Source organism: Macaca nemestrina, chromosome 12, assembly GCF_043159975.1.
Source record: "Macaca nemestrina isolate mMacNem1 chromosome 12, mMacNem.hap1, whole genome shotgun sequence".
NCBI classification, from domain to species: Eukaryota; Metazoa; Chordata; class Mammalia; order Primates; family Cercopithecidae; genus Macaca; species Macaca nemestrina.
Window position 1 is genome coordinate 47,280,398 of NC_092136.1, and position 18,608 is coordinate 47,299,005.

At 44.8% G+C, this 18,608-nt stretch overlaps 1 protein-coding gene across 1 annotated transcript; it reads right to left on the reverse strand.

Moving 5' to 3' along the window:
• Positions 1–1,602: 1,602 nt before the first annotated feature.
• Positions 1,603–12,651, reverse strand: LOC105487039 (L-lactate dehydrogenase A chain). The gene is made up of 8 exons (XM_071074985.1): positions 12,446–12,651; positions 12,086–12,235; positions 9,547–9,664; positions 8,082–8,255; positions 6,451–6,624; positions 5,646–5,763; positions 3,756–3,879; positions 1,603–2,326 (listed from the first exon to the last, which is right to left on the reverse strand). The coding sequence occupies exons 1-8, from the start codon at positions 12,506–12,508 to the stop codon at positions 2,162–2,164; spliced, it is 1,086 nt and encodes a 361-aa protein (XP_070931086.1). The 5' UTR covers positions 12,509–12,651; the 3' UTR covers positions 1,603–2,161.
• Positions 12,652–18,608: the final 5,957 nt, after the last annotated feature.

Consider the following 18,608-nt stretch of genomic DNA (forward strand, 5'->3'; position numbering starts at 1 on the left):
GGATTAAAAGGCACAGCACCCAGCCTATATTCTAAGATTAGATACTGGTGATGGTTGCCAACTATATGAATACACTAAAAATCCACAGTATGATACACTTTATAGCTGTGTCGAACCCTTTGAATGTGAAGACTCTTTAGGTGTTGGCGGGTATCAAGATTATGAACTTTTTTTTTAACTCATCAGCTACCATTAGTGTTAATGTATTTCTTTAATTTTTATTGAGATGGAGTCTTGCTCTGTTGCCCAGGCCCGAGAGCAGTGGTGCCATCTTGGCTCACTGCAGTCTCTGCCTCCCGGGTTCAAGCGATCCTCTCACCTCAGCCTCTTGTGCTTCAGCTTCCCAAGTAGCTGGGATTACAAGTACAGGCCACCATGCCTGGCTAATTTTTCTATTTTTAGTAGAGATGGGGTATCACCATGTTGGTCATGCTGGTCTTGAACTCCTGGCGTCAAGTGATCCACCTCGGCCTCCCCAAGCGCTGGGATTATAGGTGAGCCATCACACCTGGCACGTGTTAGTGTATTTAATGTGTGGCTCAAGACAATTCTTCCAATGTGGCTCAGGGAAAGCAAGAAGTTGGACAACCATGCTTTAAGATAATTCCTTCTCTTAACTAGTTCTCAGGAAACAATCTTTGGAAAAAGATCTTGGAGTTGGGAATGACAATAATGTTGTTCAGTTAACGTTTACAAGTATGGTTTTCAGGCCTGTATAAGGGTCACGGTTATATTTTCAGAAAAATGTACAGAAAACATTCGTAGACAACCACGAAGGGTATTTTTTTTTTTTTTTTGTAACAGATGTGGTTTTGCTGTGTTGGCCAGGCTGGTCCCTAACTCCTGGCCTCAAGTGATCAGCCCACCTGGGCTTCCCAAAGTGCTGGGATTATAGGCATGAGCCATCGCACCTGGCCTTAAAATTGTTTTTAATTGTTACCGGCTTTCAGAGGGCAAAAGATCTCAAAAATCTGTGTTCCCTATAGTGACAAACTACCATTGCCTCTATTCAGTTGGCAAATAAATTTTACATTCACATATAGAATGTTACTTTCCAATTATGATTAGCATTATCAAATATATAATACTTTGGGACTTATTATAATGGAAGTGGTACCAGTACAACTCAGTTGACTATAACATCCTCTGCTAAAAGTCAATAATATCCCTTTTAGAAAAAATTGTTGCCGGGCGCGGTGGCTCAAGCCTGTAATCCCAGCACTTTGGGAGGCCGAGACGGGCGGATCACGAGGTCAGGAGATCGAGACCATCCTGGCTAACACGGTGAAACCCCGTCTCTATTAAGAAATACAAAAAACTAGCCGGGCGAGGTGGCGGGCGCCTGTAGTCCCAGCTACTCGGGAGGCTGAGGCCGGAGAATGGCGTGAACCCGGGAGGCGGAGCTTGCAGTGAGCTGAGATCCGGCCACTGCACTCCAGCCTGGGCGACAGAGCGAGACTCCGTCTCAAAAAAAAAAAAAAAAAAAAAAAAAAAAAGAAAAAATTGTTGCAGGGTTGCCCAAGAATAGCCTAACATTTCCAAATTAATATAATAACTAGTAGCTTTATGACTATATCTTAATATAATGAATTAACCAAAGTAGTCACTGTTCAAGGTTTATTGGGGTTTTTAGTTGGTATAACACTTGGATAGTTGGTTGTATTGTTTATATGTAGATCTTTTTATGTTATGTGGTAATGTACATTACTGATATATATAGTTCACAAAATAAGCTCCTTTGGAACAATTATGCACAAGACATACGATATTGGATTTATACCCTGGATCCCAGGATGTGACTGACTGGGAAAAAATGTTGGACTAGGCATGTTCAGTGAAGGAGCCAGGAAATTATAAAACACACAGTAAACATCCACCTGGCTCAAGGGGCAAATGCAGCATGTACAGAATTGGCAGTGGTGCGTCAGAACTATTTCACACTAACCAGTTTAGGACTACACAAGATTAATACCATCTAGCATCAGGACTGTGGATTTCACAAACCATTCCTATTTCTAACTTCAGGAGTTAATGCTTTTCCCAGTCCATCTTAAAATATTACTGTTTTAATCACAGATCAGATAAAAAGGACAACATGCACAACCTCCAACTAGAATCCTGTTGTAGCCTAGACAGTGAAATGCTATGACATCAGAAGACTTTAAAATTGCAGCTCTTTTTGGATCCCCCAAAGTGTATCTGCACTCTTCTTCAAACGGGCCTCTTCCTCAGGAGTCAGAGTCACCTTCACAAGGTCTGAGATTCCATTCTGTCCCAAAATGCAAGGAACACTGAGGAAGACATCATCCTTTATTCCATAGAGACCCTGAAGATGAAATGAAAAAACAAATCTTACATTTTATCTATGCATTCTACGGTTTCTCAAGACTTACAGCCTCTATCATTTTAAAGCTTTTTTTTTTTTTTTTTGAGGCAGAGTCTCGCTCTGTCACCCAGGCTGGAATGCAGTGGCACAATCTCAGCTCACCGCAACCTCCACCTCCAGGGTTCAAGTGATTCTCCTGCTTCAGCCTTCTGGGACTACAGGCATGCACCACCACACTTGGCTAATTTTTGTATTTTTAGTAGAGATGGGGTTTCACCATGTTGGCCAGGCTGGTCTCAAACTCTTGACCTCAGGTGATCCACCTCTTGGCCTCCCAAAGTGCTGGGATTGCAGGCATAAGCCAGAGCCTAGCCGCTTTTTTTTTGGATGGAGTTATGCTCTTGTTGCCCAGGCTGGAGGGCAGTGGTGCGATCTCAGCTCACTGCAACCTCCACCTCCTGGGTTCAAGTGATTCTCCTGCCTCGGCCTCCCAAGTAGCTGGGATTACAGGCTTGTGCTACCACGCCCAGCTAATTTTGTATTTTTAGTAGAGACAGGTTTTCACCATGTTGGTCAGGCTGGTCTTGAACTACTGACCTCAGGTGATCCACCCCTTGGCCTCCCAAAGTGCTGGGATTACAGGCATCAGCTGCTGCACCCAGCCCTTTTTTTTTTTTTTTTAAATAGAGACAAGGTCTCACTATACTGCCTAGGGTGGTCTCAAACACCTAGGCTCAAGCAATTCTCCTGCCCTTGGCCTTCCAAAAGTGCTGGCATTACAGCTGTGAGTCACTGCGTGTGGCCTAATTATGAAGATTTTAAAATACAACTTGAGGCAGGGTGCAGTGGCTCACGCCTGTAATCCCAGCATTTTGGGAAGCCAAGGCAGGTGGATCACAAGGTCAGGAGTTCGAGACCAGCCTGGCCAATATGGTGAAACTCCATCTTTACTAAAAATACAAAAATTGATTGGCCACTACTCTCCAGCCTGGGTGACAGAAGAAGACTGTCTCAAAAAAATAAAAAACTTTGATAGGGAGAAATTCCTTTCCAGGTTTTCAGTTATGACTTAATGAATAATATAAAATAAAGTCATTAAAAATAGTAACAGAATGCTAACTTGAATATAATTTCTATTTTCCCCAATGGAAAAATAGTTTATTTCTTTTACAGTCTTCCACCTACCTCATCAGCATAATTGAATGAGACTTCTTTGTAGTCAAATTATCAAGTATCTATGTGTTGAACAGACCTAGTGGACATTAATCCTAAAGCTCAACCATTTCTTTCAAAAAAGGAAAGCTGTGGGTCCATTAATTTATTTCACTTTAGTCAGTAATGGAAGACTTATATTAATCTTTCTCAGAAGAATCTTTGTAAAAGGCCAGGAAAAAGCATTCAAATACAGTGTATCACTACACAGACCTACCTTAATCATGGTGGAAACTGGGTGCACTCGCCTAAGATTCTTCATTATACTCTCTGCCAAATCTGCTACAGAGAGTCCAATGGCCCAGGATGTGTAGCCTTTGAGTTTGATCACCTCATAAGCACTGGAGGGTAGGAAACCATAGGTCAGGGCAGAAAAAGCAGGGTGGGAGAAAGAAAGAAAAACAAAGTTTTCATTAACACATGTTTTACAGTAAATAATGCCAAAATGTTGCATTATACCAAGAATAACTCTCGCACATGTACGCTAGGGATGTTCATTAACAGTACTGTGAGTAACAGCAAAAACAGGACAATCTTTCCAATGTCCTCCAACAGAAGAATGGATAAATCATGGTATACTGATACAATGGGATATTACACAGGTATCAAAAAATAAACTATAGCTACTTGTACAAAAAAAGGGGATAATTCTTAAAAATATAATATTGAATTTTAAAAAGAAATCCAAGACAACATAGCATTCTTAACTCAAGATTATGTCAAGTGGGAGCGTGAGGGGGACAGAGGGATAGCTGGGGGAAAGAACACAGAATCCACTTATTTCCAAACACCAGCGGAATACTAAATTCTGATTCAACAATGTTATTTGACAGGTATCATCAGTGTTTCTTTCTTGAGCTGGGTGGTGGGTTCACAGGTTTTAATTAAACAAATACAAACAAGAGGGCCTTGCTTGACCAATCATGAGAATATGTCATGAACTACAGATTATGATTCGTTTCTTAACTCTATAGACCTGAGGTCCACACAGGACCACAAAGGTAAATAATGCCACCAAGTTGAAAGCTTCCCTATTTCAATAATTTCTTTTTTCTTTTGAGACAGGCTCTCACTCTGTCACCCAGGCTAGCAGGCTGGAGTGCAGTGGCAGGATCTCGCTTCACTGCAGCCTTGACCTCCCAGGCTCAGGAGATCCTCCTGCCTCAGCCCCTTGAGTAGCTAAGACCACAGGTGTTCACCACCACGCCTGGCTAACTGTTGTATTTATTGCAGAGACAGGGTTTTACCCTGTTGCCCAGGCCGGTCTTAAACTCCTGAGCTCAAGTGATCCTAGGGCCCTGGGGCCTGGGCCTTGCAAGGTGAGGCGCATTCTTTTTTTTTTTTAAAGAATGTTTTTATAGTATGATCTTAACAAAGCTTAAGTAAACAAGTTTTCTCAGCCAGGTAAGGTGGCTCATGTGTGTAATCCCTGCACTTTGGGAGGCTAGGGCGGGCAGATCACCTGAGGTCAGGAATTTGAGACCAGCCTGGCCAACATGGTGAAACCCCATCTCTACTAAAAATACAAAAATTAGCTGGGCATAGTGGTGAACGCCTGTAGTCCCAACTACTTGGGAGGCTGAGGCAGGAGAATCACTTGAACGTAGGAGGCATAGGTTGCAGTGAGCAGAGATGGTACCACTTTACTCAAGCCTGGGCAAGAGTGAGATGCTGTCTCAAAAAAAAAAAAAAAAAGGTATGGTGGTTCACACTTGTAATCCCAGCACTTTGGGAGGCTGAGGCAAGCAGATCACAAAGTCAGGAGATCAAGACCATCCTGGCTAACATGGTGAAACCCCATCTCTACTAAAAATACAAAAAATTAGCCGGGTGTGGTGGCACATGCCTGTAGTCCCAGCTACTCAGGAGGCTGAGGCAGGAGAATCGCCTGAACCTGGGAGGTGGAGGTCGCAGTGAGCCAAGATTGCGCCACTGCACTCCAGCCTGTGCGAAAGAGCGAGATTTTGTCTCAGAAAAAAAAAAAAAAAAAAACCCTCAAGTTATCTCTCTAACAAAAAGTTCTCAAATGCAAATGCTATTACAATTTTAAACTTTTAAATAAAAACAGTAAATGTTCATATTCTGTGTTGCCAAATTAAAAGATTACCTCTCAACCACCTGCTTGTGAACCTCTTTCCACTGTTCCTTATCTTTATCAGTCCCTAAATCTGGGTGCAGAGTCTTCAGGGAGACACCAGCAACATTCATTCCACTCCATACAGGCACTAAAAGAAACAGTACAGACTACATCTATTTTCATGTACCAACAGATTAGTAATTATGATTCATTTTTCTAACTCTTATCTTCGGAGGAGGAATACTCAATTTTGGTAGATGGTCAAGACTACTAAAGTAGTCATTACTCATTTTTAGATTAGATTTTCATTTACTTATGTTATATAAAACTAAGAATTTTCACTGTATTCTAACCTGTTTCTCTGGCCAATTGAAATGTTTAACCCACGTATATTTGAAATATAAAGATAGTATGAGAACATAAGGGGGGTTTTCTTAGCATACAGAACCAAATCATAACATTTTTCAACTGTGATAATAATATAGCTTTTGCGCACTCCATTTGGATTTGCTGACATTTTCAGGGCCAGGCAGTACAAGTCAAGTATAAACAGCTGTGATATTAAATGACTGAAGTCATCCTAAGAACTATAGTCTTAAGATATCCACGGTAAGAAAAGAAATTTCATTCCCCATCCCCCTCCCCATAAAATGCCATATAAAATGGCAACAATCTTAACAATTCTTAACATATAATTATATAAAATACTAGTTTTCAGGAAACCATTCTATCCTACTGAATGGATATTTGATTAGGCTCTAATTGAATAATAACAATGTTCATCGACTTTTTATATAATCTTTTCAAAAACAAAAAGAAAATAACTTATGCTTACCACTGGAATCTCCATGTTCCCCAAGGACCCACCCATGACAGCTTAATGGGTGAACTCCCAGTCTTTCCCCCATCAGGTAACGGAATCTGGCTGAATCCAGATTGCAACCACTTCCAATAACACGGTTTTTGGGAAAACCACTTATCTTCCAAGCCACGTAGGTCAAGATATCCACTATGAAAAAGGAGAAAATAAAAGTCACCCATTATCCCTCCCCATACACAAAAAGATATCCTTACTATGAAGAAAATAGTTAAGCAGATACTAGGTGATTGTTAGATAATGATAGGCTACTCCAGATATATGGCTTTGTATGGATCTTGATATTGATCATGGCTAACCCATAATTTTGTTAATATTTTTTAAGCCTCTATACTATGTATATCAAGTCCATTAGTATTCAAAAAGTATAGTTTTGGCTGGGCATGAGAGCTCACACCTGTAATCCCAACACTTTGGGAGGCTGAGGTGGGAGGACTGCCTGAGGCCAGCAGTTCAAGACCAGCTTGGGCAACATAGCAAAACCCCACCTCTACAAAAAACCTTAAAAAAACTAGCCAGGCATATTGGTGCACACCTGCAGTCCTAGCTACTTAAGAGGCTGAGGAAGGAGGATCACTTGAGCCTAGTAGGTCAAAGCTGCCATGATCATCCCATTGCCCTCCAGCTTGGGTGGCAGAGTGAGACATGGTCTCAAAAAAAAGTATAGTAACAGTTTTATGAAAATAAACTGTGTATCAACTAAGAGACAATTATGGGCCCGAGCACGGTGGCTCACACCTGTAATCCTAATACTTTGGGAGGCCGAGGCAGATGGATCACCTGAGCTCAGGAATTTGAGACCAGCCTGGGCAACATGGTGAAACCCTGTCTCTACTAAAACTATAAAAATTAGCCGAGCATGGTGGCACGTGCCTGTAATCCCAGCTACTTGGGAGGCTGAAGCAGGAGAATTGCTTGAACCCAGGAGGCAGAGGTTGCAGTGAGCCAAGATTAAACCACTGTACTCCAGCCTGGGCTACAAAGTGAGACTGTCTCAAAAAAAAAAAAAAGAGAATAGCAGTTATTCACAAACTTATCCCTTATCCAAGATCTTGGGCAGGTAATTTTAAGCTCCAACTACATTTAAAGGCATTGTATTCTCTTTAATGTTTTAAAATTAATTATTAAAAAAAAAAACAAAAAGCACAAATCTCCTTAGAAGGGAAGTGAAACATGAAAAATAAACGAATCAATAAATATGCGTGGCTGGGCACAGTGGCTCATGCCTGTAATCCTAGCACTTTGGAAGTCCGAGACAGGTGGACTGCTTGAGGCCAGGAGTTCAAAACTAGCCTGGCCAACACTGTGAAAACCTGTCTCTACTAAAAATATAAAAAATTAGCCATGCGTGGTGGCAGGCGCATGTAATCCCAGCTACTTGAGAGGCTGAGGCAAGAGAATCACTTGACCCCAGGAGGCAGAGGTTGCAGAGACTGCGCCACTGCACTCCAACCTGGGCTACAAGAGCGAAACTCCGTCTCAACATATATATTTTTAAAATATTAAAATATATATATATATATACACACATATCATATACTATCAGTTTTACTACAGCTTGTCAATTGTTACGCAGTTAAAAGGCTCACCTGGATTTGAAACAATAAGCAACTTGCAGTTCGGGCTGTATTTTACAACATTAGGAACGATGAATTTAAAGATGTTCACGTTACGCTGGACCAAATTAAGACGGCTTTCTCCCTCTTGTTGACGTGCCCCAGCCGTGATAATGACCAGCTTGGAGTTTGCAGTTACACTATAGTCTAGAGAAAAGGGAAATGACCAGATTAAGGCCTTTAGAATAAATTTTACCTAAGCAGCAAAAAGTTGTTACATAAGTGCCCCACAGACCTTTCTTGTTGTTTTTAGAGTTTTATCATTATGATTTCTTAAATGGAGGAAGAGCATGTCAATATCTTCCTTGTATTCTAGTTTTAGTCAAGTTGTAACGTTATGTAACTGCAATTAGGGGGAGGTGGAGGGAATCAAGTTTATTATTTGATTCTCCTATTAATTTTTTACATATCCTCAAAATTTTTGTTACCTAAGGTCAACGTTCACACTTTTCCATACTCCTGTTTTTACTTAACTCGTGTCCTATCAGTCCAGGAACAGGCAATTTGTGTGTGTGTGTGTGTGTGTGTGTATATGTGGTGGTGGTGGTGGTGGTGGTGGTGGTAGGGGGACTTGTTTCTAAGCAGAGACAGTTTTACACTTAACAAGCATATTTTGCTTCTAGATACCCTATGGCACAATAAAGTTAAGCCAGCAATGAAGGGAGTTGCCCATTAGTGAGGTGGCCAGTGATTTTCAGGTACAAAAGTAGACACTATTTGGGGTCACATTCAGGTTTCTTGACTGGTGCTGTTAAGAGTGAAAGGGTCAAGTCAAGAATACTGGCTGAACAGGCTCAATTATTTACCCTATTCTCAACTTTGTGTTGCGCCTGTGAAAGGATATGGGGACAAGAAAGTAACACAATGTGGTTAAATACAGACCTAAGGTTTAAGCTTTACTCATTACATTCTAATTCAGGTGGTTTCCATAGCATGGACAAATTGGATTTCTATTTTAAACCATTTACTGGAAATTGAAACTTTGATATTCACAGTCACCCAAGTGAAATCTTTCCCAGGCTCTTGTACCCTGCATTTAAAACAAAATCTTCAAAGAGCTAGGATTTCAAGCCTGATAAAGCATTTAAGTCTAAGTCTGGGCACAGTGGTTCACACCTGCAATCCCAGTACTTTGGAAGGCTAATGAGGGAGGATCACTTGAACCCAGTGGTTCAAGACAGGCCTGGGCAACACAGTGAGACCCCATTTCTACAAAAAGTAAAAAATTAGCTGGGCATGGTAGCATGCCCTAGAGTCCCAGCTTCTTTGTGAGGGGGAGGGGGTAATGAAGTGGAAGGAGGATTGCTTGAGCCCAGGGTTCGAGACTGCAGTGAGCCATAATTGTGCAACTGCACTCTACCCTAAGCAACAAAGAGAGACCATCTGAAAAAAAGAATTTAAGTCGCATGGATTATAATATAAACTTGTTGAAATCAACCTTTCCCAGAGACAATCTTTGGTGTTCTAAGGAAAAGGCTGCCATGTTGGAGATCCATCATCTCTCCCTTCAATTTGTCTTCGATGACATCAACAAGAGCAAGTTCATCTGCCAAGTCCTAAAAGACATAAAATATTTAGTTAAATGGAAAATTGCCACGTCTAGATTTTAAGAGGAGCATGAAAAATTTCTGTATTTCTGGCGTAGGAGAGTTCTGTTACTTTATTAGTACAGTATCAAGATAAACTTCAAAGTAGAGGGCACCCCATTTCAAAAGCTGACTTACAGATTACTCCATACGTAGATAGCATTGACCCTCTCTCCAGCCCTGTCTCCCCACTGAAGCAAGCTCTATAGGAGTTCCACCACTGTAGATGTGGAAGCAGAACACTGGATTGGCAGTTGCTAGAATAACTTTCAATTATATAAAACTGCTCTATCTACTCTCTCAAATTCCATCCTACACACCAATGTTAGGTTGTTATTCATTTAACTAGGTGATATTGACCAGTTATCAAGACTTGAAATCAGTAAATATTCTGGCTGGGCATAGTGACTCACATCTGTAATCCCAACACTTTGGGAGGCCAAGGCGGGCGGATCACTTGAGGTCAGGAGTTCAAGACCAGCCTGGCCAGGCCAGGAGCGGTGGCTCACGCCTGTAATCCCATCACTTTGGGAGGCCAAGGCGGGCAAATCACGAGGTCAGTAGATTAAGACCATCTTGGCTAACACGGTGAAACCCCCATCTCTACTAAAAATACAAAAAATTAGCCGGGCATGGTGGCAGGCAGGTGAGACAGGAGAAAGGCATGAACCCAGTCCGCGGAGCCTGCAGTGAGTCAAGTTAGTGCCACTGAACTCCAGCCTGGGCGACAGGGTGAGACTCCATCTCAGGAAAAAAAAAAAAAAAAAAAAAAGGCCAGCCTGGCCAATATGGGGAAGGCCTAGCTCTCTATCTCTACTAAAAATACAAAAATTAGCTGAGTGTGTTGGTGGGCACCTGTAGTCCCAGCTACCCGGGAGGCTAAGACAGGAGAATTGCTTGAACCCAGGAGGTGAAGTGAGCCAAGATCGTGCCACTGCACTCCAGCCAGGGCAACAAAGCAAGATTCTGTCTCAAAAAATAAGTTAAAAAGTCTGATTTCCACCCATCTTTCAGAGATGGAATCTGAACTATTCCCTGGTTGATTCCATATATGAACCAATACTAACAGTTATGGATAAAAAGGTTTGGGCAGTGTATAATATTGGCAAAAAATATCCTTATAGTTGCAACTCTAAAAGTTAATAGGTGCATTTCAGGCCAGGAGCACCAATAACAGCTTTAATACAAATGGATGTGGTCTATCATTACCAAAAAAGTTATTCGAGCTGCAGATCTACCCCTAAATCATCTACAATATAATGAGTGGCAGTTACTTTTCTTACCCACACCTGAGCCAGAGGCCATCACAGAGAAAATCCATAGGCAGTTTGTAGGTGTGAGGAAAACAGCATCAATTTCTCATCAAGTGGGTAAGGAATAAAAGTTTGTGTATTATGTGGCCTTTCCTAAGAACATATGTAGAGTCACCCGTGTTGTTACAAGGCCTTTTCATAGCTCATTTCTGCCTTTAGTCCCTTCTCACTTGAATCCATTTCTATTCAGAACCCAGAATTCATTTGTATTAGAAACTCCACATCTGAACGTCAGATTTTTATTTTTATTTTTGAAATGGAGTCTCACTGTCACCCAGACTGGAGTACAGTAGTGCTATCTTGGCTCACTGCAACCTCCACCTCCCATGTTCAAGCAATTCTCCTGCCTCAGCCTCCCAAGTAGCTGGGACTATAGGCGTGAGCCAGCACACCCGGCTAATTTTTGTATTTTTAGTAGAGATGGGCTTTCATCATGTTAGTCAGGATGGTCTCCATCTCCTGACCTCGTGATCTGCCCACCTCGGCCTCCTCCTAAAGTGCTGGGATTACAGGCGTAAGCCACCGCACCCGGCCTCAGACATTTTCATGTTGTAAGCTGCCTCAATTTCTTTTAAATATAAATCAGGTTTCAATAGTGTAATAAGGAGTGCTTTACTCACAATTTCTCTTTTTTCTAATTAAATTTTAGTTCCATAATTGATAACAAAATTGCTACCTAAGGCACAGGGGCAATGAGGTTTGGGTAGAACTTAAGATTTCCCATATAATTTTACCATATGTGTCATTTTTAATTCAAAAATCACTTTAAAAGAATTTTGGCTCATTTAAAGTCATGGACCCTTCCTTTTCATTGGTAGTCAATCCATGCATGTTAATACAGAATAATGAATTTTAGGAACTGGGTCTCCAGCCTGATGACCTTTGATTGTTTTTAATTTCAGATACACTTTTGGTGTATCATCATATTTCCAAACTTTGTTTCACAGAAAGTTATCTGAATGAGTGCATAAATCTAAATATTGTTATATGAAACGTAATAATACAATTCTAGGGGTGGGAGTGGGGGCAGAGGACGGGGTCAAGGTATGGGCTTCCAGTGTGGTAGATTCTCACTTACCTTCATTAAGATACTGATGGCACAGGCCATGCCAACAGCACCAACCCCAACAACTGTAATCTTATTCTGGGGAGTCTGTTCTTCCTTTAGAAGATTATGAATCAGCTGATCCTTGAGAGTTGCCATATTGGACTTGGAACCAAAAGGAATCTATAGGGGGAAAAACAGTGTCACTACATCCTCTTTAATGTTTGTTAACCAAGAGATTTTTTTTAAAAGCTATTTTACTTCCTTTGGGGGTATTTGCCACTATAAAATCACAAGAGATGACTAAAAAGGGAGGGGAAAAAAAACCTAATGGTTGCCAAAAGAGAGTTGAAAGGCCTAATGACAGGGTCGGTGAAGAGTGAAGGCCCATACCTTAGCGTGGAAAAGGAATATCGACGTTTGGGTGTAAGTATAGCCTCCTGAGGGCTCACCCATCGCGGTTTATTAACCCCAAGTGGGGCTGGCCTTTCCTCAGACAAGATCACTTTGAGCCACTCCTGCTCCTACAGCAAGGACACAGCCAGGCTTCAAGTAAAAACCAGAGGTATGTGCAGAAAAGCCACTAACTGCCACAAAGCTCGAGCCCAAGGCACTGAAGCGTGCGGTGATCCGCGCGCATGCGCGCTTTGTGGTTCTCCTCGCTCGGAAAGGTGGGCGGAAATGAGACTAATAGCTGCGGCTTCAGACCGCCCTGCTTTTACGCCCTGCCCAAATCCGGAAGATGGGCGGGCCCTGGAAACTTGTGTGCGTGCGCATGCGCATTACAGAGCGCAGGGGCGAAGCCGATTACCCTAGCGGCCTCCGGCCTTTGGGAAGCGGGCAACTGGCCAGACTGCAGAAGCCTGAGAAGCCCCGCCCGCAAGCAGAGGCAATCTGGAGCTATCCAGCTCAGTGGGTGAGACAGAGGGAGCTGGGATTCAGACTTCAGACCTAATGAATGCCCCGAAGCAGACGCGAGCAACGTGAAGCCTAGCTGGCAGCCTCCCAGGCCTGGCGCGCAGTTAGCGCCAGACTTTAAATCTCAATACTAGAAACCAGGGCCTGTTAACCAACCCAGAGGGAGGCGCACGGTGTGGCTTCTACCGTGATCCTTGTTGCAAAGGCCTGTCAGGCCCAGTATGAAGAAATTGTTTGAGTACAGGGAGTGTAGAAATAGCTGCAGAGGACCTGAGGCCTGCAGCCCTAGAGTTAATAGCTACTTGATGGAACCCTCGAATTCTTTCCACCGTGTTAATCCAACCCTGCACTGCATTCGCTGGAAGGAATATCACAGGCTGCATCCCCAAAGTATCACGTCTAGTTTTGATACCACTCCAAAGGGCAAAAACCCGAGAGGACCTCTAGGCAGGCAGCCCAGAGCCACCAAGCTGGAGTCGGGTCTCTCCTTACAATCACTGCTATTTCTAGACAGCCTTGTAAGGTTTCTAGCCTGGCAGGGGGAAGGGAGTTCCTGCGGACACCTGCTAGCTTCACTAACGGCCCCGGGATCCAATGCTACCTTCAATGTAGGGGCGGAGGTGGGAGGGCATGGGGTGAGGGAAGGGTGCGTCTAGCGGCGAGAGACAGGCAAAAACGAGTTCTACTCCTCACCTCTGCCGCCTACTCACTGGGAACTTAGAGATCCCTGACTGTCTCCTAGCTTTAGGTCTCCCCATTTGTTAAAGAGTTGGTACCGGCGGATCCTACTCAACTGAACGTCGTGAGGTGCGGGAGGGCTGGCATGCTGCCTGCTTCATCTTTGCATGAGCCGTGCTTAACGCAGCCTGAGATACACCAGTAGTTCCTTAATAAATGCGCAAAGTGCTCCCTATAATCTGCAGGCAGCAGCTGCCCTCACGGAGCCCACCTCTCGAGCGTCCCAAGAGAAAAATGCAAGCCGCGTGGTACTCAGCCGCTTTCCGGCTTCCAACAACCCGCCCCGGACAAGCTGAGGCTTTTTTGGCTCTATGGGCTCCGGGAACTGGACCTCGAGTTTTACACTGCCCGCCGATTTCGAGCCCAGCCGCATGCCCCACCCTTAAGGCCTATCATCTCGTTGTTCCGCATCCACCCTGGCTTTCAACCCCTGGTTGGGTGTGGCCACCTCCTCGGTTCCCCAGCACGGCCAGAAGCCATGGTTCCCGCTTAGAGCAAAAGCAGAACGCGGCGAGCTCCGAACACACGCGTGGTGTGCGCCACCGCCGAGGTGTCGGGGCTGCGCTTCTTGGAAGCAGCTCCTACACCTCCCGGGTGTAGGAACCCCTTCGCGAGCAGCGGAGGCCAGCTGAGCCAGAGGCAGTTAGCTCTACGCGCCCATCCCTCCGGCGCAGTGCGCGCAGGGCCCTACCGTACCGGGAATGCACGTCAGGCGGTCGTCCGGGACACGCGGCAATGAGATCCCGAATCGGCGGCAGCGGCTGCAGCACTCTGAGCGGAGCGCGGGGGGGGGGGCCTTAAGTGGAACAGCTATGCTGACGTCAGCGGGGGGGGCCGGCGGACGTGCGGGAACCCACGTGTGGGTCGGGCTGGGGGTGGATGCAGAGCCAGGCGGGGCACTGGAGAGGCCCAGGCGGCGCGCGCAGCCAGAGAGCCGACCCGCAGACTGCTCCACGTGCACTGGAACTTATAAGTAAGGTGCTGCCCTCCAGCCACAGAAGCCTGGGTCGGAGACATGACGGAGTCCGGACGACCTTCAGTTTCCTCATCCATGAAACCTGGGGAGGTTACTCTCAGGAAGGCTTGGATCTGTTTATTCTTCATCCCTGTTTCTCAGTGTCCAGAACAGCTTCTGGCACGTAATAGGCACTCCACAAATACTTGTTGAACGAAAGGAAGAAAATGCCTAGCAGTCAGTCGGTCTGTTCTTAAGTCGAGTGACCTCCAAAACTTGACGCTGCTTTTCCCTCTGCTGCTAAGCCTACCAGCTCCTCACTCACAGTGAAGCCTTGGCCTCTCAGGCCTTGCAGGGTGACTCAGTTCAAATTTACATCTTAGTCTGCAGTTCCTACTGCCCACCGCACTGGCATCTCATCTCAAGTCTCAGCCATACCCAAGAACTGTCGGTGGTTTGTTTTTTTGGTTTTGGTTTGTTTGTTTGTTTGCCTTGGTATATTTCGAGACAGAGTCTCACTGTCACCCAGGCTGGAGGGCAGTGGCGTGATCATGGTTCCCTGCAGCTTGACATTCCGGCTCAAGCAATCCTCCCACCTTGGCTTTCCGAAGTGACGAACTACAAGCGCGCTCACTTGCCCTGCGATTTTTTTTTTGAGACAGAGTTGCTCTGTCGCCCAGGCTGGAGTGCAGTGGGGTGATCTCAGCTCACTGCAACCTCCGCCTCCCGGGTTCAAGCGATTCTCCTGCCTCAGCCTCCTGAGTAGCTGGGATTACAGCCACGCGCCACCACGCCCGGCTGATTTTTGTAATTTTTAGTAGACACGGGGTTTCACAATGTTGGTCAGGCTGATCTCAAACTCCTGGCCTCATGTGATCTGCCCGCCTTGGCCTCCCAAAGTGCTGAGATTACAGGCTTGAGCCACCGTGCCCAGCTCAATTGTTTGTTTTCTTATCATACTTACCTCTGGGACTGTATTATTGCTGATTCCATTGCCTAGCCCGCCCTCCTCCATCTCTAATTTGTACCAGTACTTTCCCACTGTGGGGTATATTATGAAATATATTTGGTAAGCCCTTGAGTATGCCAAAATTTCCTGAATTTTCTGATAGGAGTGTCTTTTGTTATTTATTAACAGCCTCTTTCCCTGACTTAATGTTAATGAATTAGGAGTCTTAGATTGCCTCAGGAAGGGGCCAGTCATGGGAAAGACCACATGATTAGGGAATTAGAGGGCTGGAACTTTCAGCCCAACTCACTAACCTCTAGGAAAGGGGTGGAGGCTGGCAATTAAACTCTATAAAACTCTTGTAAAAGATTTGATGAGCTTCCGAGTTGCTTAACTCTGGAAGTGTTCAGAGGATGAAGTACCTAGAGGGGGCATATCTTGGCCTTTGCATCTCTTCTATCTAGCTATTCGTCTGTATCTTGAGATTGGTGTTTGAAGGGGGAAGCAGCCTTGTGGGATGGCACTCTTAACCTGTGGAATCTGACACTATCTGCGGGTGGACAGTATCAGGATGGAATTGAATTCTAGGACACCCAGTTGGTGTCTCCTGGAGAACTGCTTGGTGTCGGGAAGTGGGTGAGGTGGAAACAGCCCACACATCTGGTCACAGAAGTGTTCTGTGTTGCACGCAGGACAGCCAACACACAGAACTGGTACTGCCTTGCTCTCTGCCCGCTACAGCTGGACGGTACATTTTTCAAACCAGCTTGCAAGAGAGGTATGTGTGGCTATGCTCCCCTACCAGACGGTGAGCCCCTCAAGGGCATGGATGGGTTTACTTACTCCCTGAACCTACAGCACCAGCCCAGTGCAGCTCTGAGATAGATCCATAACTGAGTTTCTTGGTTTTGACGGAAAACTCTACTCAGCTCCAAAATAGCACAAGGAGCCGGGTGCAGTGACTCATGCCTATAATCCCAGCACCAATGTGGTTGAGGTGGGAGTATTGCTTGAGGCCAGGAGTTCGAGACTAGCCTGGCAGCATCATTAAAAAAAAAAAAAAAATAGCAGGGCATGCTCGCATGTTCTCACAGTTTTGCCATCACTCTAGGTTCTAAGATCACTCTAGGCTCTGAAATGGGGCTCTCACCTCAGACACACAGCTGGAAAGGTTAGGGGTGGGCCACTGATTCTTCAGAGTACCTCAGGGCACGGCAGATTGCCACAGTGTTTTCCGGTTCCTCAGTCTTTGCAACAACGTTCTCAGTCAGGGCTGGGCCCCTGCCTGCCTACCAAATGTGGCCACTGCTGCTGGGAAGAAGGGTAAAGAAGGCAGGGAGCTGAAGTTGGCTGGGGAGACGAATAATTTTCACCTGAAAGGCTTGGGTCTGGGCACTTTGGGATGACCTGTGAAGATAAACTAGGTAGAGTCTTCATTCCCCTAATTCATGATACCTAGCAACAGCTTGCTCCAAGCACAGCTCAGGCTTCTTAGGCAGAACAACAGCCAGTATTTGACTCCACAAATATGAATAAAACAAATACCATTTACTGAGCATCTGCTATGGTTCCGGCAGCCAGTTAGGTAATCCCCATACTCATCCTTTGGAGTAGGCGTAATTATCCCCATTTTTCAGATACAGAAACCAAGGCTCAGACAGGTAAGTGACTTTGCCAAGGTTGTGCAGCTAGTAAGTGATGTTGACTGAAAATTTAAACCAGTGCTGACTAACCCCAAAGCCTATAATTTTCTCTCTATTATAGGATATTGCCCCATCCCACTCCATACAAAGGGGAAGAAATTATCTAGGGGGCCCAAACCAGTCCCAGGTTCAGAAGAGGCCGTGGGTGCCAATGGGTGTCTCTGCTGAGACCTTGGTATTCTGCCCTTAGACTGGGACTTAGACCATTGGCTGTCCTGGTTCTCAGGCCTTTGGGCTTGAACTGGAATTTATACCACCAGCTTTCCTGAGTCTCTCCAGCTTGCAGATGGCAAGATCATGGGATTTCTCTGCTTGCATAAACACATGAGCAAATTCCTCCTCATAAATCTCTTTATATCTATTCTTCCATTGGTTCTGTTTCTCTGGAGAACAGACTAATATAGGACCCTGACTAATACAATCCAAACAGTAGAACTTCTGTACTAAAGCCAGAGAACAATGTGGAACCCTTGGAATGGGTCAGAAAACACTTTCAGGGGACAGAACAGAATTCTCAATCTGACCAAGTGTTCTTTGGATGTGACCTCTTCAAAAGGGAAAATCCCTAGCACAGTCACTATGGAAAACAGTATGGAGGCCCCTCAAAAAAACTAAAAATGGAACTTCCATATGATCCAGCAATCTGAGTATATATCCAAAAGAAACAAAATCAGTATATCGAACAAATATCTGCACTCCCATGACTATTGCAGCACTATTCACAATAGCTAAAATATGGATGGACTCAATCTAAGTGTCATCAATAGATGGATGATAAAGAAAATGTGTTGGCCAGGTGCGGTGGCTCATGCCTCTAATCCCAGCACTTTGGGAGGCTGAGGTGGGTGGATCACCTGAGGTCAGGAGTTTGAGACCAGCCTGACCAATATGATGAAACCCCGTCTCTACTAAATAAAAAAAAGTAGCCGGGTGTGGTGGCACATGCCTGTAATCCCCAGCTACTTGGGAGTCTGAAGCAGGAGAATTGCTTGAACCCAGGAAGCAGAGGGGCTGGACATGGTGGCTCACACCTGTAATCCCAGCACTTTAGAAGGCTGAGGCAGGCAGATTGAGCCCAGGAGTTCAAGACCAGCCTGGGCAACATGGTGAACCCCCATCTCTACAAAAAATACAAAAAAAAAAAAATTGCTGAGGATGGTGGTAAATGCCTGTAGTCCCAGCTACCCAGGAGGTTGAGGTGGGAGGATCACCTGACCTCGGGAGGTCCAGGCTGCAGTGAACTGTGATGTCACCACTGCAATCCAGAGCAAGACCCTGTCTCAAAAACAAAAA

Coding starts and splice junctions, on each gene's coding strand:
- LOC105487039 (XM_071074985.1), bottom strand. CDS start 12,508: ATGGGTGAGCCCTCAGGAGGCTATACTTACACCCAAACGTCGATATTC. Junction 9,665..12,085: donor CCATCAGTATCTTAATGAAG/GTAAGTGAGAAT, acceptor TATGTCTTTTAG/GACTTGGCAGATGAACTTGC. Junction 8,256..9,546: donor AAAGATTGTCTCTGGGAAAG/GTTGATTTCAAC, acceptor CCTTTTCTCTAG/ACTATAGTGTAACTGCAAAC.